The following is a 24,560-nucleotide window of genomic DNA, read 5'->3' on the forward strand; positions in this document are numbered from 1 at the left end:
ATGTTGGTCTGGTTCATACTTCTCGTTGTCTCTTCAGACGGTAGCAGAAAGTTTCGTCGAGTAAGTTTAACTGTGTTCGTTCCATGTAGCCTACTACGTTGAAGTGAATCCACAAAAAGTGACAATTCAGAATCCTAACACTAGTGAAGTGTCCCTGTTCAACGTTTGGATTCAACCGCCTCCTAATGTGGATCGCAATCGTAGTGAACAGCAGCAAATCGATGGACGATCGTACGGTAAGTGAAGCGTATCGTAAAACACCATCCGTAATTTATTCCTAAGCACTTGACCTGATGAACAAATAGTTTTCACTTTTTTCCGACCTGTTTTTGAGCGAAATATGTGTTAGCCACTACTAGTTCAGTTTATTCTGTCTTTTCAGTCCCGGTCCTCTTCGGTCGTTGGGCCTTAATCTACGTACATGTACTAAATAGGATTTTATAATAAAATTTAGACTTGGTGAAGTCGATTTCTAGTAATTTTCTGTTGAGAGGGCAGCAAATCCCAAACTTCTGGCAACCCAACCAACTTTTTTTTGTAATATTTTAAACGTACGAGGTCCTTTTCGATTGAAAACATATTCTTTGTTCGCCACTCTCCCAGTAATTTATGTGCCCTTAAAATCCTTGATTTTTATTACTCTAGAGATACTTGCTTATTTTTGCAGATAAGGTTTTTTTTTTGCAGAACAAGTAAACTGTGCAAGTATCCTGCTCAGAAATAGGTAGCAAAGAAAATATGAAATTAGATGGCGCACTGAATTCAGAGCGCAGTCATGTTCCTTTGGCTGTTTTTTCCTTAAAAGTAAGAGACATGAATATTATTTAATAAAATTTTCAAATTTTAGAAAATCAGATCTCGATGAAAAAGGTCGTTAGTCGATAAATTGATATAAATACAATAATTTGTCTGAGAGGATAAAAATACTTTAATAGGTTAAGGGGACTTCTCAGGGGGTAGGCCCTAATTCATGACTGTACCATTACAGAACTACACCAGAATCATTTAAAACATTTTGTGTAGTTGTTTTTCATATACATTTGGTGACGAATGGTTTTACACAGTACTGGTGTACCTTTATTGTCGTTGTATCCACTTCGCGGCTTCAATCTAACGATGCCTGACCCATCTCATTTCATCTAAGCTCCACTATTTTTTTTCTCCTTATTTTTGGCATCCATGCGACAGTCAAGGTGTCCGAGCAAAGTTGAGCGGACTTTTTATGCCTTCAGTAACTTATGTATGTGCAAATCACATCCAACACCTGAGTCTTCACTGATGTGCGAAATTCTTCTCCGTCCCAACGAGTAAAAAAAAAAGATCTACGGAGCAGATAGTAGCTGGGAATCACAGAGAGTGTTTGAGAGGACTTGAAGTGCGAGATCAAATTTGGGCGGACTCTGTGCATGTCTAACATTGAAGCTGTGTTATTCTTTCATTACATAGAGATCAACGAATGTTACGAGTAGCACTGTGGTGCAGGTTTGTGAGTGATGCTGGATGAGTACACGTTTTTGCGCTCTTTGCACTTATGCGCTAATCTAACGAACAAAAAAAGAGACCAGACTCCCACAACGTTACGTCGCGGTAGGTATAGCACACTGATAATTGCTTGACTAACTTGTAAAACTCTTACTTTTATAATAATTTCTTTCTTCATATCTGGGTATATTTCCATTCCAAACGTGGAAATCAAATTCAGCGGACAGAATGAGCTGATTCGATGTTACTAGAAGGATCGTTGAAAAAATTAACGTAATTCCACTTGATGAAAATATTTCCAGAGAAAAGTAAGGTTAGAGAATGTGTTAAGGAACTGAAAACCAGTCATTACGGAAGTTTCCAATTGAATGGTCTTGAAAGACACAACAATTCTACAGTTTTAGTATCTTAGTTGAATAAATTTGAAATCGAATTTGGGAATAACTTTGGTGCACCGCTCACTTTCTTCTTTCTTTCCTGTCTACGTCGTGCACGCAACGCAATGTTTACTTTGATAAGATGTGCAGGGATGAAGCATAGCGGACGTGCTTCAAACTTCCTGAAACAAATTCTGAAACTAATTCTTACAAAAGTTTCAGCTTTAGTCAAAACACGTTGTAGAATCTGAGACACCATTATAGTAAACAACTAAAGATAGCATAAATAGATCCTAAAAAAAGAAAATTATTCGTTACCAGGTCAAACGTTCAGCTCGTTTCTATATAAATTTCTCTTTTTCCTTCTAGATAAATGCAAATGTCGTACTTTTGTGTATATCTCTTTCTTTGCAATGCGAATCCCTAATAAACATATAGCATGCATGCATGCATAAATAACTAAATAAATAAATAAATAAATAAATAAATTGATGTCCCTAAATTATTTTTAGACCGTTCCATTACATCCTCAACTGTTTTTTTTTAGCGAAAAATTTTCTTTCCTGTAGGATATATTTATGTTATGTTTAGTTGTTTGCTTAATGATGGTATCTCATATTGTACAACGTATTTTGACTAAAGCTGGAACTTCTGGAAGAATTATTTTCAGCAAAGTTGAGCGAACTTGTTCACAATTTAGTACTTTTATTTTGCTATTTTATTTACTTTTGTTTCTATCCCTTTTTGTTCCATCCGATACTTTCTGGTATCATTCAGAACAAGGATAATTGCTCGGAAATTCATTTATTCATTTTTTAATGCATCCGAACTCACAACGCTAGAAATAAGAAGCAGTCTATGATTTTTCAAACAAAGGGAGAGACAAAAATTTCCCAGCGCTTCGGATATAAAATTAGTGCAAACGATTTCGTTAAAAATGGAATATCCTTTGCTGAAAATCTAATTTTTTAAGATGCTGACATTTTTCAGAGTTACTGTTGCGAGAAAGGAAACTTTGCTTTGAGTCTAAGGTGTATTAGGCGTGCTTTGAGCGAGAGCCGGCTATAAGACGTCACTTGCGGAACTGATTTATTTGTATATGTCATTCGGACAGTGAATTCTCGAAACTCTTCGACATTCCTTACCTTTTCCCTGTCCATTAAGCTGGAATCCGCAGAACGGAATAGGTTTTCAACGATCTGCGACACACTTGAATAGATTTCGTTCATCCTCTTAGCTGTGTAAATTTCTACGAGGACGCTCTCTGCTTTGCGGATTCACTTTTTCTACGATTTTTTCTATGGAGTTGATCACGCTGGAGTCGCCGTTTTCTCACCGGGCTCTCTTGAGAGCCTCCCTCAAAGGCTTTTGTTTTTGTTTGCTCGTCCTTCATGTCAAGCACACCATCGACCACGATCATACGTTAGCGATATCGAGGATCTCTGCTCATCATACCTCCTCAATGCAGGCTGCAACATTCGTTACTATACTAATTTTAATTATACGCACTGTACTAATTTGAAAATTACGTTCATACTCTTTTAATCTTCACATCACTTCTACAAAAACTTCCTTTTTAGTTGCAGCCCAGTGTTTTCGTATGCCTCGTCGGAATTATATATAAAATTTAAATTTAGAAGAAATGAGCTCACATGGTTGCCTTGAAAGCAGATCCATCAAGAATACACAGTAGATTAATGTCTTCACATTTATTCGAGAGCTTTTGTTCCTTCTCCGGTGCCTCGGTTTTTAACCACTGGAGTGAGCCAACATTGACTATACCGTCGGATGTATGTAGTCTGTACTCCACGAGAAGTTAGCGGCACACGATGGGCTCTAACTGTGGACACATTTTTGTTTTTTGAGTTTTTGGAAAATTTTGAGACACTCAAACTCACTGGCAAGCATATTTTGCATTCATTAACAGTACCGTGATACCACGAAAAGAACGCGATTTTTTTTTCGCCAATTTTTGAATGTATTTCTATTTCAGTCAGTTATATAACCACTCTCGCTACCAATGACATCTTTTCAGTTACAGATTTGTAGAATTAATACTGTTTTTTTTATTCTAAAAAAAAAGTTGGAATAGGCTTGTGCAAAATCCACAGTACTTTGCTTCAATATAGCGCAATATCTATGAAAATTTTCCAGCGCTTTTATTTTAATTCTTAAACTAATTTTTTATCAGATAATCAAGAAACTTTTGTTTGGAACAGATAGTGAAATATCTTGTAGATCACTATTTCTTTAATTGTACACTCCAGTTATCCGTACGTCTTCGGCATTTTCCGCAGAAATTATTTAGTAAATTTGGAATTATTAATTCACTTCTGAGGCGGAGCTTTTGGATCAGATTCAAATTGAAATGACGATATTGGAACGGCATGGATTGATTTACCTGATACTTCGTCAAATAGATTGATCTCTTTTTGAAAGCGAGAAGAAAGCAAGAAACGCGTGCTGCTTCGTAGTTTTAGATTCTTACATTTGACTGAATTTCTATGTGAAGTAGTTAAGTAGGTGTAAGGATGAAATGTTTTGTACTTAAGTAAATTATTGGACGTTGATCCGTCTTTAAAAGGTTGCACCAATCGGTCCGAATTCTGTTCAGATGGTGGTGTATAGGTTTATCAACCTGCTTTCCTTATTCTCTCAAACGAATGTGATGCTGATTTATTGATCCCTGACGAACAAAAACTTTGATTTTCTTTTTGGGTGATTACGAGCTGCTGTTCAAGCGCTATATGAACCTGTTACCAAAGCAATATAATAACTAATAACATAATTATAGCCGCAATAATCACTGTCTAGCTGATAGTTTTGCAACAAGATGGAAAAGAGTCCTATGCTCGTATGAAAAATTATTGGATTTGAAGGAAAATGCACCGGATTACCCATAGTGCTCATTTTGTGAAGCGTTCAAATGACGCGGTTGTTCTGGTACTACAGGATCCTGAGGAAGTGGCACCTTCCAACACATCCTGAAAATAACTTTCGACTCATATATTTGAAAAATCCCGATATTTGAGGGATGTCATTCGTAGTGCACATCTCAGAACTGTTAATTAAAGTTACACTTTGTAATCCAGGCTCAAATACGACAATAGGAGCATGGCCCGAAACTTTGAAAAAACTAAACAAGATCATGGTTGTTTAGGACGTATCGGTCTTGCGATAGCACTCTTATTTTAGGGCAAATCAGAAGTATTCGAGTTTTTTTTCTTGCAAAATATTTATTTTCGCTCCTTTTACCTCTGTTGTGGGGGAAAGCATGAAAAACACGTCTATTGATCGTTTTTTGTCAAATTCTGACGAAATTCCGCAAAATTTTAAAAATCTCTATGCTGTACAACGCTTTAAAGACTTTCTCTGTTTCCTGATCCATGAGCTTGGATGATTCTACACTCACGGCATTCAATTCTCCAGTGATTCGCATTTTGTCCGAACTACAAAATACATTTAAAACCAAATATAATGTAAAAGTAAATGCGAATATAAAATAGTACTATTGTTCCTACTCAAAAGTTATTTGCGATACCAAACCTCGCATTCTTCGCATTCACTTTTGCAAGGGTTCTGAACGCAGAAGAGAAGAGATTCGATGCGTTTAAGTCTTTTTCACAAAGCAGGGGAAGATTCCTCTTGAGTGGAACTCTAAGAAGAACTTAAGATTTGAACAGCACCAGCAGCAAAGCTTTTCGAGTGCCCAATAAATCTTCAGATCGATCGAGTTTTAGATTTTTGTACTCAAGCGTGGATGTAGGTTTCTTCCAAGGAGCAAATTTCTCTACATTTTTCTCCTCAATAGCAAATTTGTTCTACAAAACAGTGGACGTGAGAGGTGACAAAGAAACGACAAGATCTGGCATTGTTTCTCGAACTTCGATTAATTCTGCTCTTCCCAGCATTTGCATCGTTGGTGTGTGACTGTTCGGGGACTGTTAGGAGATGAAAACTGGATCAAAATGTTTGTCTCAATACCCAAAAAGCTCAGTCCCCGCATTTATCCAGGAATCTGATCAACATATGTTCCTAGGGAGTCTGGCTCTTCTCCGAAAAGGCTATATCTTCCATGTCCTTCCAGGAGAACAGCACAGCCAAGTTTTCGTAATCACTTGCTTCTCCAACCTCTCTTCTGGTACTTACATGTATTTTTGGTAGCTTCTGGATGAAGAAGATACTGTCTTTGTCAATGAATGGAAGGTCCAACCACAAATATCAAGAGACCGTATGCAAGATCCATCTATGACAGTACTATCCATACTTTGCAAATTCGACCAGCGAATTCCTAGAGAAATTTGGATTTTGAGATGCTATTGGTTTTGGAAGGAGAGGTTAATCAGTGCGATTATCTTAGTAGGAAACTTTGATTATTCCCTCCTTTCGGGCAAAGGCATCTCAACCTACGAATAACTGTTCGACTTGTTATCCGCCACAAAAAAAAAAAAACGCAGCGCCTTTTCCTCTGACAATAAATTGGGTTCCGGTTTTAGTAAAATTTGTGATATTTTTCGTAAGATTTTCTGACTAAGACAAAGTGTGTTCCATTTTTTATCCTTCTTTTCTTGTGTACTATTGGTGTATGTGAATAAATAAATAAATAAATAAATAACTGAATACTATTGATGTCTGTTATGTTTAGAAATAATTCATCATTTATCCTTCTCGCAAAAAAAAAGAAAAGACGAATAAACTTTTTTATGTCGCATTGAAAATTTATGCAAAACCCAATGGTCTCCTCTATTTTATGCATGTTTTTGTTTCTTTTTACTCTGCCAGTAGCTCTGTTGCGTTCACTTTTTGTCGTAATTTTCGGTTATTCACTAAAATCGTGTTTTAAAATTTATAGTTCGGATCTAATCGTGAAGGACACGGTGGTGTAGGCTAGCTGAGTTCTATCCGTTCGGTTTCACTACGGGAAATGATGCCGCATTTGTGGTGCGAATTTCTCCTGCTGACTGGGGTTCTCGCCGACTACCTTGTCGCCCCACGCGTCGTCAATTCCGTCAATTATGATGGTGTGTCTGGATGGGATTTTTCAATTATCTAGATATAGCCTTAGCCTTTTACTCTTTGAAATTTTATTTTTCAACGTTTTATTTGCACTTTAGTTCCTGCTTCTAGATTATTTTGAAGAGGTAAGAAACTGGACATGGATCATTTCAGGAGAACCTGATTTTAAGAGATCCTTCACTTCAATACCAAATTTCATCGATTTTTCTTCGGAGTTAGAAAGTTCCTTGTGAATTGTTTTGTTCTGATTTTAATTTTTGTGAAATTCACTGAATGATATTTCAAGTGGAGCCAATGATAATTTCTCCTGTTATCAAACTTATCCTCAGCGGCATGAGCGCCTCAAATAAGTAGTCCTAACTTATTTCCATCGTAACTATTTAGCTGCCAAATCCATGGGTATTGGTTGAATTTTCACAGATTTTTGGACCTAAAACTTAAGTCTGAGAAAATCTAGAACACAAGGCTCATTTCTTCGGAAATTTTTCGTCTTTTGGTTCACTCACTCTTTCCGAATGTTGTTAGAAATAGTGCTAAAAACATTACGCATTTTATGGGGATGAAGAAGAGGATTTATTTTAGGACTAGGAATTTTCTATTGAGAAAAGTATAATACAAACTAAACCTTTAATGAAGTACCTTAGATACAACAGTCTTTTTTTTTTTCAAAATCACATTAGGGATCTCGTTTGCTACGTCTTATTGGGGCCTTTTTCCTTTTTTCTTGCTTGAGTTATTGAATTCTGGGCCGATTCACGTATCCACGAGGAATAATGACGTTCGGAACCATGTTACTCCTATACACCTCTCCTGGGTATCCCCACACAAAACGAACTCAAGTGTTAATCAAACAAGCAGACAGGAGAATTTCTTTACATTTAATTTCACCATTCTAATTTTACATTCCAACATAGGTTTGTAACTTGCCTTATCCATTAATTTAAAGAGGATTTTGTTTAGATTTCTCGTTATTGTGTGCGGACGGGATTCCTCTGCTGATGGAGGACCATCGACCTCAACCCTGTCATCCGCGGCCGTGGCTTCGCAAGCAAAAGTGCGTAAGCGCAATTCAATCGTCACGTGTTGTCACTTTATTTACGTACGTCAAATCATTTTTTTCTCACTGTACGTATATCTGCAGATGCCCTTCCGGTTTTTGGTGTCACGAAGGAGACGACGAGTCAAGTCATTATTGTTGTCCAAGAAATAGGAAAGGTAAGTATATAAGGTTCAATCGAGTTGAAAATGTAGCTGGGGGGAGGGGGTCACTCAGTGGCGCCCTAATTTCTCGACACTCTAACTTACTTTTTATTATTAGTATTAGTTATTATAATTAGTATTTAATTCTTACTTTAACTTACATTTCAGAGATACTCTGAGACTAATGCTTAGGTCTTAGGGCCCCGATTGATTTAATTATTTACTTCGAAATATAAAAAATAAGAAATGAGAAACAATTACGCCACTGAGTGCCCCTCTCCAAACTACTTTTTGCCAGTTTTTATGCAATATTTAATTCAAATGTATGATTTTATTAAATTTTTGAAAAAGTTCTGTTTACAGTTGCTAACCGATGTCATCTCTCGCCAGCGATTGGACATGGGAAGAAGGCGTTGAGACGATTTTACTACGACTGGGCCAGTGACGGGTGCCATGAACTCACCTATACTGGTTTGGGAGGGAACGAGAACAGCTTTATCACTTACGAACAGTGCGAAAACGCGTGTAGAGGTAAAAAAGAACTGGAAGACCATAAATTTTCTTTTCCACTACCTTAAAGCTGTTACATTTTTTGTTTTTATCTCCTCGGTGTACTACCGTTTGCTTACTCGAACTTAGTTCACTAAACTATTTCACTGACTCCTAAATTTGCCCATTCTTTCCTTTAGCGCTTGTTTGTTTCAAAACGATGCTGTTTTGATAGATAGAAGCGAGTGCAGATTCTTTATTTAATGTTGCTAATTATTTATTTTTTTATTTTATTTTATTTTATTTTTATTTAATTTAATTTAAATTTAATTTAGCGTTAATACGCTATAGAGGTGGTTTCCTGCAAGTAAACAACACTTCTGGCGCTCATCTTGCTCATGGCGACTCATCTCCGAGAGTCCGAGTCTAGAACTCTTGAGATCGTATTTCCTTTCACAGTATGGATGTCTTAAACAAATTTCTGCTTTTGTTTGTCTATTTTAAGTGACGCAGAAAGTATGGAAAAACAAGGAGGAAGAAAACAAAACATAACAAGAAGCAGGTTGCTCTTGTTAAGGGTTTTGTTGCTTATACAGTTCGTATGCCTTCACTAATGCTACAAAAAAAGCTGTGAAATTTAATAAATATACACAAAATCAGAATTCTATCAATGTTCTATCAATATATTCTATCAATGTAGAAAAACCATGACGACTTTTAACACACTTTTTTCGAACGACTCATCCATCTGTCCTCCTCTCCTATTTTTTTTCTTACGAAAAGGTAGAATCCAGACATTCTGACGTACCCCATCAAAAATTTCAAGGTCATTCCTATCAAAAATTTTGATAGGATTGACTGTTACTGAGATCAGACGACAAGAAGGAACGCATATAGTGTACTTCCGTCTAGAAATCAAATACCTCAATGTGAGGTACACAGCTAAGCATCACGGAATCTTCTGATTTTTTCAACTTACTTATATTTCATTAGAACTGACACTAGCGCATCAATGAGTTTGTTAGTTATCGTTAGTGGGTAGATGTGATGTAGGTTTTTCCACAGACATCCGTATGAAAGTTCAGCTTCCTTGCGAAAACAATGACGCGGAACGGAAAATGCAAAGAGTTCAACGGCTGCAGAGTTCTATGTTTTGTGTATATGAAGTGTTTTAATACGGCGAAGTGTGTCCTTACCATAAAGAAATTAGTTCCACCATTAAAATTAAACTTCTTCGGCTACATTTTTTAGGATTCTTGATTTTTTTTTAATTAAATTAAAACTTTAAATTGATGCTTGCTTGTTTTGCTGTGAGGGTTTATTTGTAATCGACGCTATTGCTCCAAAAATGTATATTTCTAGGAGTTGGAGAGCCAGCAGTAGAGGTTCCTGAGAACGCCAAACTTTCTAAGAATAAAAAAGTGACGAAATTGCCTTCGTCCACTGTTCCGTCAACAGCTACGGTTAGTGTTTTCATGGATTTTCTTTTATGATAGGAGGGATACGTTCGAGTTAACTCGCGCTGCAGAGTAACACTTCGCCCGCTACGACGACTGTGGTGTCAACTTCAAGAAATGAGGACATGACAACGACAGCGGGACTGATAAGTACAGATCGCCCTTCAGTAGATGTTACAGTGCGAAACGCAAGCACTACTGCAGGTATTCAGGATGATGACCGACTGCGCTACACCCGCCCCTATCCCATGAATATATACGTAATTGTGGACATTACAGGCCTAAGAACAACAACTCGAACAACCACAATCCATGCTATTACCATGAAAAGTCTCGAAGTAACAACACCTGAAGTGACAACAGCTGAACATGGGAATCACCTCCCATCAACACGTTGGATGGGAACAAATCCCTGTGAGCAAGATGCTGATGAGGGACATCCAAGAGATATTGCTCGAAAAATGTAAGTTCAACTGTATATACAATATTTCCTGTTTAGTTTTGGTTCATCCTACAAATAATGCCATTTTCTATATTTCCATCTTTTCAAAATTAAGATAAATAAAAGGTTCTAAATATAGAAAACACTCGTCTTCGATTTCTACAATCTTTTTCCGTCTTTCTGGTAGACCATCAGTGCCCATTTCAGAAATCCAGTTGCCCAAAATGTTTCTCTTGTGCCTTTAAAATAAACATAACTCTTTTATCAACCCGCACTTACCAATCAAATGTTTCTAATATTCTCAAACTTTTTTTTTCAAAAACTGGATTTAACGAGATCTTCTTTGCAAGCGAATTAAGGTAGCTAGTTCAAGACCTTTAAGGTGGTACTTCGATAAGTCAGCATTGTCATGTCGGCCATTTACATATCTCGGCTCTGATGGAAATGCAAATCGATTTGTGGATCAGAACCAATGCTTGCGAGTTTGTGGTAGCGGTAAGCCCTTGAAAAATTTCTATTCACATGATGTACAATTTGTAAATAAGCTTTAAATAACATTATTGAGCACAAGAATTCACTAATTGGTGCCATATACTTTCTTTTGCATAACACAATGATCATCCATCTCATTGCAGGATTTTCTGGAAAACCATCGCTGTCGGCATGTGATTTGCAACCACAATTCGGGAACGGCACTTATAAAATACCTCGATACTATTTCGACAAAGTATGTTTTTAGATGTTGAGCTTGTAGAGAATTTAAAGGGTCAACAGAACAGTGGTCTGATCAAAACCGGTTGATTCGTGGTGTAATTTGGTGTGCTCGGTTGCGTTCAGAGTGACAGATGAGTGCGAGCGGTTGGAAACTATGAAATGACTTTAAAAAGGGTGGTTAGTAGTAAGTGTTGATGGCGCTCCTTTTCATGAAAGCATTCGGAAAGATTTTGATTTTTTTTTGTTTTCCATCAATGGCTAGGGCTCAAGGTTCAAGAAATCAACCAATCCAGGTTAAATCAATAAGCCACAGGTCTTATAAGCACCAGATCCCTAAGCCAACATAACCAATAAACTATTTCTACTCGCAGAATTGATGAAAACAGATCGTTTGTAGTGGATTAATGGCTAAATGATCAGATAGAGTGGCTTTTTATAATCGTCCAAGATGAAGTGTGACTAAGGAATTTATAGGAGTTTATTATATGTTATTTTGCAGCTGTGTAAAGAGTTGCTTTGTCGGATGAACTCAGATCCCTAATTGGGGAAATAGGAGGGGTGCTATTTTTTATGGTACTGCAACTTTTATTCCTAGCTCGAGTTCTATAACCGTGAAAAAAACGCAGCACCCAAAATTCCCAAGATTTGGTTTTGTTCTAAATAGCACCACCCTACTTCAAAATCCATGCAGATATGATTATTTGTGTAACAAACGAATGGTCAGTACTATTCTTATAATTGTAGTTTTCTACCGAATTCAGCAAATAGATCTGTTCTCAGCTGGTATTTCTCAAATTATTAAAGGAGAAAAGTGTATTCCTTGCAGATGACAAAGCAATGCGAGCTATTCTTTTACTCTGGTGAAGGTGGCAACGAGAATCGTTTTCTGAGGAAGCAAAAATGCGAACGACTCTGTTTGGGAAGTGAGTTCTACATCAACTGATTTTGAAAGATTCCGAACCACAACACGCTTTTTATTTTCATAGTGAACTTTTGAATTACTGTAGGGTAAGACACTAGGAAATAGCTTAACACGTTGGCGACAAAGTGTGTTTTGAGGAAAATTAGCCGCTTGCGGCTCCAGTTCACATGTAATTGTTATTGTTATTTTTATAAATTCAAAAATAAAAGATTTTCCGAGACCCTACGCATTATGTAGCTTCATTTAGGTCTGATTTAATTATTCGAGAAGAAAAAGTGACAAAAAAGTGGAAATATAGCTAAATCAAATAAAAAAAAAAACGGCGTCCACATGTGGACTACGTTGTCTCTAAAGTGTTAATTTTTATCTAGGGAAGAATATGGTGCATAGCACTCCAATCACCACCACAACTGTCAGTACTCGGCCTGTAACTAGAACCTTCCAAGAATTGCACTCAACTGAGGAGTCTCTGGGTGAGCCATAAGGACTAACTTTTCTCTAGTAATTATAATGTTTTGTCCACATTCCACTTCTTATTCAGGGTCACACACTACTGTTGCGCCTGTGCCAATGCCTACTTCTGAAAAACCCAACGTTACAGTGATTGAATCATCGTCTCAGCTCGTTAGCACATCTTCAGCTAAGACAACCACAGCAGAATCATTCCCCACATTAGTCAACGTCCCAAAAGGTAAGAAAAACACTTGCGCTTGTTTTTACTCCTTTAAACTGATTAGGCAGCTTGGTAAATCTTATCTCGTGAGTGCAATGACTTAATTAAAGACAACATCCGCGAAACTTTTAGATGTTTGGCTCTTTCCAGCAATAGATAGGATCTTAATCGCAAATGACACTGGGAAAACGAGGAACACTTCGGGAAATTCAATAATCTGAAGCATCAGAAGTACTCAAGGGATTAGTTTCCTCAACGAGGCAACTATTCGCTTCTTTTCATCTATAGATAAAATAAAACTGTGGAAACTGGACTAAAGATGAAATTACTCAAAAAAACTACTCTCTTATCAGTATCCGTAGCAAAAACTACTTTACGAAGTTTCATTTCACCAATTCTATGGGTGTAAAGAGTTGTGTCGTAAGGTTTACTGATGTTAGAGGTTTTTCTGATGTTAATCTCTGGATTCCTGGATTGGTATCGTATCCAGCGTTTTCGATGTGACATTTGCCAACTCCATTTACCACAGGAGATTAGGACTTCTTCCAGAACGGTTAATTCCTTCTGTTTTCCGTAGCACTGCAACTGTATGCTATTGATTTCTTCTTCTGGTACAATGCGCTGCGGTTTCTGTTAACGTAGACGTATAAAAAACTGTTAAATTGGCATTATATCCTGGTGTATGTGTTTCTATTCGCACGAAAATCACTGAGTTGCTAAATTATGTGTTAATGGTTACCTGATCTCCCTTAGTTTCTTCACCTTACCATCATGGAGTGTTCCAGAGCTCTGAAAGTTTTTCACAGTAATTCTGCTTTTTTCAGAATTCGTACCGCCCTTCCCTCAATTCACTCTTCTTCCTCATGACAACACTCCGACTACCACAGATGCCGAAAATCTTCCTTTTAAAACGACGACTCGGCCACCGACAACCGTATCCGAGTCGCTCGATTCGATCTTCGAGAAATTGATGGCATCTTCTCCAGCACCGCCTGCTACAGCCAGAACTCTCAGCGCACTTTCCTCCTTTGAGGAGGTCTCCGAACCCCGTACCTCAGTTGCTTTACCTGGCAACTTGAAATCCATGGGAAACAGTGAGAGTGGTAGTGACAAATTTCCAGGATTTCATAGTGCAACAATCCTCCCACATGCATCTGAACAATGGCGAATTCGACTCCCAGCCAACGAACTTCGCAAACCTGTATTGCCAGTGGTGGCCGTGACAGAAGCACCAAGGCCGAATCTTCCTCCTTCACCGTATGCTCATATTAAAGAAACGGAGAAGGTCCAGCCCATTATTCCTGCGCCAGTAAATGAAAACCATGAACAAATTCCACACGTAGTCTACATTTCGCATCCAAACGGTGATCCTACTGCCACTCAGGTGAACCTCTATCCTACCGAACATCGTCCCGGGATGTACACCTCGGCCAATCACAACGTTCTGGCCCTTCAAGAGTTTGAACCCTACGCCAAACTCCGGAAAGCTAATGTCTCCCAGAATTCTGTATGGTTAGCGCATGGTATCCGAGCCTTCCAGCAAGTCATGCAGCAGCAGCGAACCTCCACCATCACTCCGTTCGAACCCTACTTCGTTGCAAGCATACCTAGCAGCATTTCTACGACCGGTTCACCATCGGAAGAGCGTGTTGCAGTTTTAACGCAAGAAGCACAAAAACCGGACATTCTTAGCGTCGCAGTTTTTCCGGAGAATGATGTTTTGTTAACTGCACAGCCAACATCAACGAACCAAGAAAAGATGCAGGCACAGGTAAGCTAAACTCTTTATTTTTCCTATTTTTAAAATGTTCTGCCTAAAGGTATCGTTGAGCGAAATTTCCAACGTCTAGTTCTCTGATATGGTAAGTAAAGCGACAGCGTTCCGAAACCTCATACGGAAAACTGGAGGCGTTTGCCACATGTTCAGCAAGAAATCAAGTCTCAGTTTAACCAATGAAGCTCATCATGATAATTATATTGTGATAGGATGGCAAAACTAGGTTGCGTATCTATTGAGAGACATGTATTTTATTTTTTTAAGTTACTTAATGATGGTGATGTCTGGAAAAAAGCTACAATCTTTTTTTTTTGTTCTTTTCTTCTTTAGCAATCTCAACTTACTAAGTTGTTAAAAAGGGTTCTAAAGCTGAAGTAGTTGTATCGCTGCTGTAATCTCGGTCGGACATGCGTTTGAGGGCGAGCAAAGATTTTTGGCCCAAACAACTACTGTTTAAGTTTCTGATTCCTCTTTCTTTTCCGTTATCAAGCTGCGAGTTTTATTGCTCACGTTGGGGCAGTAATTTGCGTCAATCTACAATTAGAGTAGAACCGTAATCATTCGGAAAGTGTTTTTACATCAAATTCCACACAAGATACAGTGTAAACGTATTGGCCTGGATTTAATTCTCTGCTTACATTTATATGGATAGAAGGACATTATACTTTTCCTTTTTTTTAGAAACAGCAGGAATGTTTTCTCTGCTGGCTTTACTTCAGCTTCTTATCATCTTAATTATCCGACACTATCAAGTTAACTAGCCTATATTTCTTTTGATTTCGACGATTTTCTCTAGGAAATTTCGAAGAAGAAGGATTTGATAAACCGCAAACTGTACATAGCATTGTCATCGTTTAAACAGCTTTCCAAGAACTTATCAACCATAAAAAACAAGACCTTTCCAGGTGAATTCCTCTAACGTCTCGCCGTGTCACATTCCGATCTACGATGATGTGGTGATAATGTGCGCCTTAGCGAACGTTACATGTCCCGTGGGAACGTTTTGCCAAATCGGTGAAGCGCAGAGCATCTGCTGTCCAGCACTACGTTAGTTTTCAAAGTTCACGCCTTCTGTTCAAGGATAACGTATGAGTTAGAGTTTCCCACGAGTCTCATGAGCCTTTATTTCATATAAATCCAAATAGATTCATTACGCTATCTACTTCTGTATGGAAGAAATTATGGATTCGACGAGGAACATGTCGAGTTCCTCCGAAATTCAGTAATATTCAACCAATTACTTTTTTTTAACCCTGCCTCTGAACGCAAAAATTCTTTCACTCTAAGGAAAGCAACAAACAATCCGTTTGTTAACATGTTGCTATGAATTTTTATTTCAGCACTATTTCACACATTTTTTATTTCATTTTTATTTCACCTTGAAAAGTTAAGACCGAAAGTTTAAGTGGCTTATCTTCATTTTTTTTCGCTTTTTAAGTTTTCAAGCAAAATTGCGAATTCAGCTGAAGCCGCATGCCATCAACCTGTCAGACCTGGAATAGGCCCATCTTCTCTTCTACGGTGGTACTTCGACCCAGCTGTTAAACAGTGTCTTCCATTTTCTTTTCATGGATTCCAAGTTTGTCGGATTCTTCTAATTTTCTTTTAGTGTTTTATTCTTCTGAATTATTTTTCAACAGTTTAGCATCTTATAGGGAAATCAGAACAATTTCGAGTCGGTGGCACTGTGCGAGTCCGCGTGCATTTTTCCACAGTTGTGTGACGAAGGATCGCCTGTGCCTTCTACGAATGTCAATGAAAGGTTGGAATTCTCGCTTTAATACAAGATTCATATTTGAATGTTGCATCCTCGACTGCATTCAATTCTGAGCCGTAATTTATAGGCACAATAAGTAAAGTTTCAGTTAAAAGTATAAATTTTAGCTTGGAGAGCTCTACTTGCGACTTACTTTTATTTTTTTTTTAACATTAAGATAACTCAAACAGAGGCATTCCATATTTCTGTATTTTGACTACAGGGTCCTCGTATAAATCCCTTCCTGATTTTTGAATAACACTCTATCTCAAGAACTAACAGAGCTGGACACTGGAAGCACCGATGCGCTTATCCTCAATTAATAATCGTTCAAGTTTTATGAATGCGAGTGTCTGTCCTTTATAATATCTTGTGGGAGATGGCAATTTGTCCTGGTGCATCATCCAGGAATAGACTGTTTGATTTAGGACCTCTTAAATTACAACACAACACGTAGTTTTACATTTAAGATTGGCTTTACTATCCTTAGATCGTCAGAGGGCAATACTTCTTAACAGAGCTGACTCGGACTGTTTGATTATTAGCAAAAATGCACCCTCTTCTTCTAGGCTTTCACTATTTAAGATAGCGGTTAGTGGGTTAGGAGATTAGAAGCAAGTGATTAGAGATTTTATGGCCTGTATTGAGTAAAATATAGTCGGGTCAAAACGACGTCAACAACTGTGCAGTTGCGTAAACGTAAGCAGCTGCACTACAGCTGCATCTTGAACTTAGTATTGGTTTTTTTTTTTGAGGTCGTTGAGTTTAATTTTTAGCCGCACTACTGTATTTTCAGCTGCTCATCTTCTTTACCACTCTCTTGCCCGAAAGGATATTTCTGTAAATCGAATGAAAACTACGGAATCTCCGCCTGTTGCCCAGAGCCAACACATTTTCTCAAGAAGATTTCATCTCATCCAGAAAGACTTGGTGAGCTGAACTCGTGCTTAAAATTTATCGAACAGTTCATTATTATGGTATACTATAATGGTAATGTGATCAGTACATTGTTCGTTAGTATTCATGCAAATACTAGTGATATTGTTGATTTCTGATAGTTCCTAACTCAGCAAAGAGTTGCTTCATGGAACAAGATCCGGGATACGGATTGGAAAGCAGCCATCGCTGGTCATTCGATGCGAGTTCATCCAGCTGTGTCTCCTTCATATACAACGGATACGGTGGCAATCAGAACAACTTTTTGTCACGCAGCGATTGCGAATCCGCATGTAGATGTTTTTTTTTTTTTTTTTTTTTTTTGTTCACAACCTTTCCGTTCTTAATCGAAACTCAGCAGATTGTCACATTCCCTACAAATGTACTTGTAGGTAAAACCATGCGGTCTTGTGAAGAACCAGTAGTAAGTGGTCACGGAAACAAGTTCATTTCGAGGTTCTTCTATTCGAGAGTGAGTTCTGATATATTTCGAGTACTTTTCTTGTGTTTATAGTTAGGTCAAAACGACATCAGGCACGGACAGTTGCGTAAGCGGCTGCACTCCAAGCGGCGCGAAGCAGCGCAGCGGTTGGGATCCTATGAGGATCCTCGCTACCGCCACTAATTTCTACACTTCGCCACGGTCCCACCTCGGTTCCATCCGCAGCCGCTTACTCAACTATCTGCGCTTCATGTCGTTTGGACCCGAGTATAGCTCAGGATATATTCGTGCTTAGGAATACGGTCAGTGCTTGCACTTCATCTACTCGGGAGAAGGCGGCAACTCAAACAACTTCCCAAATCTGCACGAGTGCTTCAAGACATGCATGGCCGATAGCCTGCAATTTCATTGTAAGTTTTTGTTCCCAGTCAGGCGCTACGTAGTAGGAATCCCATGCAGAAACCATTATCAAGACAAATATCAGAAATTTGTTTCTTTCTTCTTCGAGTAAATTACCACATATCATATCATTCAAACGTACAAAATATATAACATTATTATTATACTAAACGGTCCTCTTGTGCTAGAATGATCACAACCGGTCAGCCGCGAGTTTACGTGGCGCACCCCCTGGTGCGGATCGGAAGATAACACCGTATTAAAAGCGACGTTGCGCTTGCCTTAAGACGCTAGGATTAACTTGAAAATCCTTGTATCTCACAAGTCGGTCCGGCCAAAACCATGGTGTCAAGTGACCAGAGAGTGCAAGGGGCGGCTTGGAGTCATCTCTTACAGGTAAACTCCAGTTGTCCATCCGAAAGCAAGCGGCGCTCCTCCAACAAAACTCGTGGGACAAGAGACCTGTAATCTGTTCATGGTATACTCAAATTAAACGCACGACACAGTAATAAAGAAAGGTCTCTAGATCCTCTGAGGAATGTCTGTTTAGTTCGGATAGTTATGGTCTTAAGACGAATAAGGATGCGAATTTATGGCTCCTACTCATCCAGTTAGAAATTCTACTTGTAGGTCAGAAGTTACTGTAGAAAAAAGCACCCTTCTCACAACGAGAACATTTATTTGCAAGAAATTGATAGTTACACTCAAAGACAGCAAAAGACACTCTGCGTTCTTCGAAGTACAAGATGATTTAACCAAGGCGTATAAAAGGCGACCTGGGCAGAAGTGGATGGCGTGGAATATAATGTTATGTGTGCAGCTATGTGCAACTACACAAACTGCGCAGGTACTTACGACATGATAAAATAATATTTTCTCTCTTCTCGACATTTCTCATTTTGCTAAGTTTGCTAGCTTGTTTCTCTCTTGCATGCATTTTGTGTACGTTTGCATAAAAATTTTTCTATGGATTTTTATCAAATATACGTTATGTCCTCCTTTGTTGCCGCATGTATGTAATCGTGCGAACCATTGGATGCTCTGGAGGGGAAGCTTGAAGGCATCACTTCACGAATCTGAAGTGGTACGGATTTCCGGTGGAGTATTTGTATACGAGGTCGTAGATTATGGGGAGGAAGGTGATTTCGTTCATTTCTTCCTAATTCCCGTAGAAAATGGCCCGGAAGAAACGGCTTCGAGCGTTCCGGCGCACTATTTTCTACAAGGAGTTCGATTGGAGCGCGCCAGCCCTGTGCGGCGCCACATCTTCCGGGCCGTTTTTTACGGCAATTGGGAAGGAATAGACGGAATCACACCATTCTCCATTATCTACTATCCCGTATAAGAATAAGAATACTCCACCTGAAATCCGCAACACCTCAGATTCGTGGGGTGATGCCTTTGATGTATGCTGTGACGTTTCTGTCTGATACCTCCCTCAAGGCCTAGGCTTTCTTAGCACATCGTACTAAATCTCTGCTGCTGAGTTATCACATCATACTCATAAATAATAATTATTTATTGAGTTTGTACACATTTAACTTTAATCTCAGAATTGACACATTAAATAAATAAGGCTACATTTTTGTCATGTTACACATCACTTCTCCGCAACTCTGCTCCGTCGCGAGAACACACGTTGTTGCTGATACAGTCGGTATGCATCCAGTCTTCGCATGTTGGACATTGAATCCAACAAATTTGATGGTTTGTGCTACCGCAGATTATCTGCATCCGAAGGCATACAGCACACGCGTCCCTCTCGTCTTGCGCACAGTCCGGAATGTCCAGCACTGGCTTTCGCTTAGCCTGCCTAACATGGTTAAGAACAACCTCAAATAATGAGTTGATTGCAGGGTTACATGACCCAATGTTGTTCTTCCAATTAGCGGGGTATTAAGAGGTCTTCGTTTAACACAACTAGTAGGAGGTATAGCCTATTGTTTTGAGGGGTCAGCAAACGTTCGCGTGGACACACCTATTGGCTCAAGCACAATATTAAGAAGACTATCGTGCTAGTAATTTCTCCTAGAGGTTCCCAACATCCACAAGGTCTGAGATTACATTTAGGCTTCATTAGGCCGGCAGTGCCCTAAGGGAGGTATCAGACAGAAACGTCAAAGCATACATCAAGCTTCCCCTCCAGATCATCCAATGATTCGCACGATCACATACATGCGACAACAAAGGATGACAGAAGGTACAGCAAGAGATGTGAAAAGAAAAGTGAAGAAGAAGAAAAACGATGGAATTACCATATTGCATGCCATAGCACGCATTAGAGGACATAACGTATATTTGGGAAAAATCCATAGAAAAAAATCTTTTATGCAAACCTACAAAAAAAGCATGCAAGAGACAAACAAGCTAACAAATTAGCGAGAGAAATGTCGAGAAATAATACTCACCTGACAAACAGAGGAAGATATGAAAGAGATAGACATCAAAATCAGAGAATATGATCTTATTACGTCGTAAGTACTTGCGCGGTTTGTGTAGTTGCACACATAACATTATACTCCACGCCATCCTCTTCCGCCCAGGTCGCTTTTTATAATCCATCGATCTAGCTCGCTAGGCCGCCACCGTAATCATATTTAGGCGTCAAGTGAAATGTGTCTGGCTATATACGGGATTCGACGGCAAAGTGGATAAATATTTACGCTAATATAATAATGATGTAGTATTACGCTTTTATGGTATCTTAAACTTCCTTCTGACGTTTAATGACCATTTTTCCCGTTGAGGATGTTTGGATCTGACATTTTTGATCATTTTCATTCATATATGTTTATCACATTTCTATGTACATTTGTTACACAAAGTAATAACCACAACAAATTAGACAAAAACTACAAGTCAACAACTTCACGAACTAGGAAGTGTATACGATGTAGGCAAAGACATCAAATAAGAAACGTAAGGAATTATTGGCAACAACACGAAAAATCTGATAACTACAACTTGATAACAATTAAAGGAAAAATTACAACACTCTATAAAACAACAACAACTACATCATGGTATCAGGCTGCACTTGAATACTCCTTCGCCATATGGGCAGAGAGACCCCTCTCCTCTCCTCCTTTACAACCATTCAAAAAAAGAAAAACTAGAGCCGCACAATGCAACATTTTCGGTGCTATTCTTGGCTGTTTTACTAACCCTAAGGGTATAAACGGAGGTAATACGGCAGGATCTGAGTGACATCACTAACAAGTACCATCTTGCTTTTGCAAGTCCCTGTGCATAGAGTGATAAGATCGTTAGTAAGCAAACCTTATGATAACCGCCGAACAATCACTTAAAACCAAAACCAAACCTTTCTCGTAACTGCTGTGAAGAAAGAATTCAGCTACCGCAGTTGCACAAGAGATTCCGATTAGCGAATTCATACGGCACTGTCGTGACTCTCTAGACCAACTGTATGCAGTGACAAAATAAATGAAATGTAGATAAGATGTTCCCTCCTCAAAATGCATCTAGCATTAAACAATGAGTCGAAACGGAATGAAAAGTTTTCATGGTGCACATATGCACCCTGAAAACTTTTCATTCCGTTTCGACTACCGTGTGTTTGTAGTTCATTGCAGCCGCACTCAAACTGTGGACATGCCACAGGCCAATTAAAAATCCGCCTTTGAGAATACAACATTTGTCATACGTGTTCTGAAAACCATATTCTTCTGCACTGGACAAGCGAATGAAAACTGGTTTCTTTTTTTTCATTTTTGCTTCGTACAGATTTGCAGAAGGAAAACCCACGATGACATCTCAACATATACTATCTGAGTAAAAATAGAATAAAAGTGTGGTGAAAGGGAAAACGTTGGCGAATTTTTTGAATTCTGTCCTCAGAACAACTACTCTTTCACATTTAGTTGCTCTCAATCCGAAAAAGCGATCGAAAAATTAAGGTTTGAGCAGTCTTTGATGCTAAACGTGAACTATAATACCAAAGAGTTGCACAATTTTCCATTAACTTTACTTTCAAGAACTCCTAATCTTTTTAGTTTTAGCTCTAGTTTGTTTCTGATGATAATTGACTTGAACTGCTTAGCTAACACAATTTTCTACGTTGACAGAAGAATACCAGAATTTGACAAGACATGGAGCTTCTTTCAAAAGAATGAAAAGAAAGTAGAATAGTGATAAACAAGGACCACTCCTCTCGATAAATCCTCCTGAATTAAAAATACCTAATAAAACACACTTAAACTGTGCCAAGTTATCGCATTCGGTTCATTTGTCTGCTGGAATCGATCTCTTCAGAAGTAATTATCCACACAGACATTTTACTTGACGCCTAAATGTGGTTACGGTGGCGGCCTGACGGGCGGGATCGTCTTGTCTTCGAACTTACTTTCCAGAATGTTCTTCCTATCTTTCTAGCTCTTCCGGTCAGCACCGAACCAACATTTGCGTTTGCTTTCATTTCACGTCCAGTTTGCCCGCATGGAGATGTGGCGACTAATAATGGAGTTCCAATTACGTGCGACGCGATAGAGGTAAGATAACCTCAACTGCATTTCTGATAGCGAGTTTATTTCGCTATTTCAGGGTACTGGTTGCCCTCCGGGTAACGTCTGTACTCCTATGGAGATGGGAGCGTACTGTTGTGAAGCGCCTGGTTTGTGTTTAAGTTACTCCACTGACCTGTTTTTTTCTTTTGGAATTCAATAGCATAGGGTAGACTTCTACGTTGCTACTTCTGAATATACGGGCCACATGAGACGTGGTACTCGTTGTCTGATCTCTGCTACAATGCACATTGACATTAAACGTATGAAGAAAAGTACAAGATTAGGAGTTAATAGTACGCTTTCTGGACGTGAAAAAAAACCTAGTCTTTGGATTTGAGATTTCTATAAACTAGTTCAGAATACTGAATGCCTCGAACACTTCCGGTAGATATAGAAAGTTCAGGTAAAGTTGGGGGGACACTCAGTGGCGCCCTTATTTCGCGAAGTAAACAATCAAACCAGTCGGGGCCCTAAGGCCTAGCATTAGTTTTGGAGGATCTATGACATGCAAGCTAAAGTTACTAAGAGAAAAAGTAAGTTATGTCGTCGAGAAATGAGGGCGCCACTGAGTGCCTCTCCCAACTACATTTTACCCCGAAAGCTCATTGTCTTTGTAATCTTCTTCTTAAAACCTTCCCAAATATTCTACTATTTGCCACGAGTTTTTGTCGTGTCAAAATTCTAGTTTTAATTCTTAATATTAGAAAATATAAGAAACAGAGGACAGAGTAAAGCGAAAATGATGCCGGTGGTCACTACACAAGGCATTGGAAAGTCTTGGAAAAGCTATATAGTAGTAGCACACTGATTTTAAATTCGTTATCGACACGTTCAAGCCTAAGTTGTTTCAAGTTTGTTCGGCCGCCGCTCACAACATAGAATCCGAGTAAAATTTTTTTCACGATCGAAGAACTTTGAAACGAGAGACAGAGGACACTCTTGGCAAACCGCCATTATCCTTGACACGATGATCCGTAGAAACTTGGCGAAACTCTGCGTGTTCATGATTCAAGAGGCTCACGTATTTGATATGAAACTCGATAGAAGATTTATCTATATACAATAGAACCAGGCAAGTGAGCTTTCATGGATTTGATCGCGACTCATACTTTCTTACTGGCATATAGGGTTCCTTTTCAGCAACTGATAGTACAATTTGAAATGTGATCTACGTTTGTCGTTTGCCACTGCGAGACTCGTTTCTCTACGCGCTTTTATTCTGAGAAGCAGAATGTAGTCTATATTCGGATTTTTCAATCTGCTAGTCGTATTAGGATAAGAAATTCTGGGAGAATTATTGGGTTTTTTTCACTTTTTGTGCATTTCCCCTCTTTTTTTTTGTCCGTTCCCACCCTTCCACATCCACATCAATCCAGCGAAGCAATACTCTTCTAATCCGACTTTTTACGTTTCCGATCCCCTTATTAAGGGGAATTGAGCGGGAACATGGTCTTATTCGTAATCTAGACCCTGAGCGCTGGATTGTCCATGAGAGATCTCAACAGCGTCAATTCAGTGCTATGCTCCCTTTAAGACGTGAGTCAATTCCGGGAATGAATATTGAGAGAATCATTTGCGACAACACGTACGATAATAATAAATCTTTGGGATAATAAACCATGTGAATTCCAGAGTCTTTTTGCCTTCAAGCTCGGCCGCCACTCTCGGTATGTTTGTCACCATCCTCACCTCCAGTGCAACAAATCCAATTCACCTACGATCCAATGGGCGATCGTTGCGTACAATTCACATACTCCTCGTGCGAACCCTCTCTAAGCCTAAACCATTTCGCATCCAGCTCGGAATGTAGCAGGTTCTGCTGCAATCAGGTGAGCACTTTATCTCTTTATCTCTTTTTTTTTTTGTTCCATTCTACAAAAATATGAACATTTTAATAGGGCTACGATCTTGTCTACAAGAAGCGACTGCTGCTGATGAATGACTCGCCACTTTAA

General features: G+C 38.8%; 1 protein-coding gene across 1 annotated transcript; it reads left to right on the forward strand.

Annotated features, from left to right (window-relative positions):
• Positions 1 to 24,560, forward strand: RB195_012565 (uncharacterized protein; the record flags this gene model as incomplete). The annotated part of the gene is made up of 25 exons (XM_064201992.1): positions 1 to 60; positions 131 to 236; positions 7,836 to 7,929; positions 8,017 to 8,090; positions 8,439 to 8,606; positions 9,927 to 10,027; positions 10,093 to 10,225; positions 10,301 to 10,484; positions 10,846 to 10,958; positions 11,099 to 11,190; positions 12,004 to 12,100; positions 12,471 to 12,572; positions 12,641 to 12,790; positions 13,597 to 14,543; positions 15,455 to 15,596; positions 16,013 to 16,128; positions 16,205 to 16,311; positions 17,102 to 17,235; positions 17,376 to 17,534; positions 17,634 to 17,713; positions 17,979 to 18,093; positions 22,475 to 22,590; positions 22,643 to 22,712; positions 24,238 to 24,434; positions 24,504 to 24,560. 25 exons carry the CDS (start codon positions 1 to 3, stop codon positions 24,558 to 24,560), a joined length of 3,714 nt encoding a protein of 1,237 aa, XP_064057873.1.

The sequence above is a fragment of the Necator americanus genome, chromosome V (genome assembly GCF_031761385.1).
Source record: "Necator americanus strain Aroian chromosome V, whole genome shotgun sequence".
In the NCBI taxonomy this organism is placed as follows: Eukaryota; Metazoa; Nematoda; class Chromadorea; order Rhabditida; family Ancylostomatidae; genus Necator; species Necator americanus.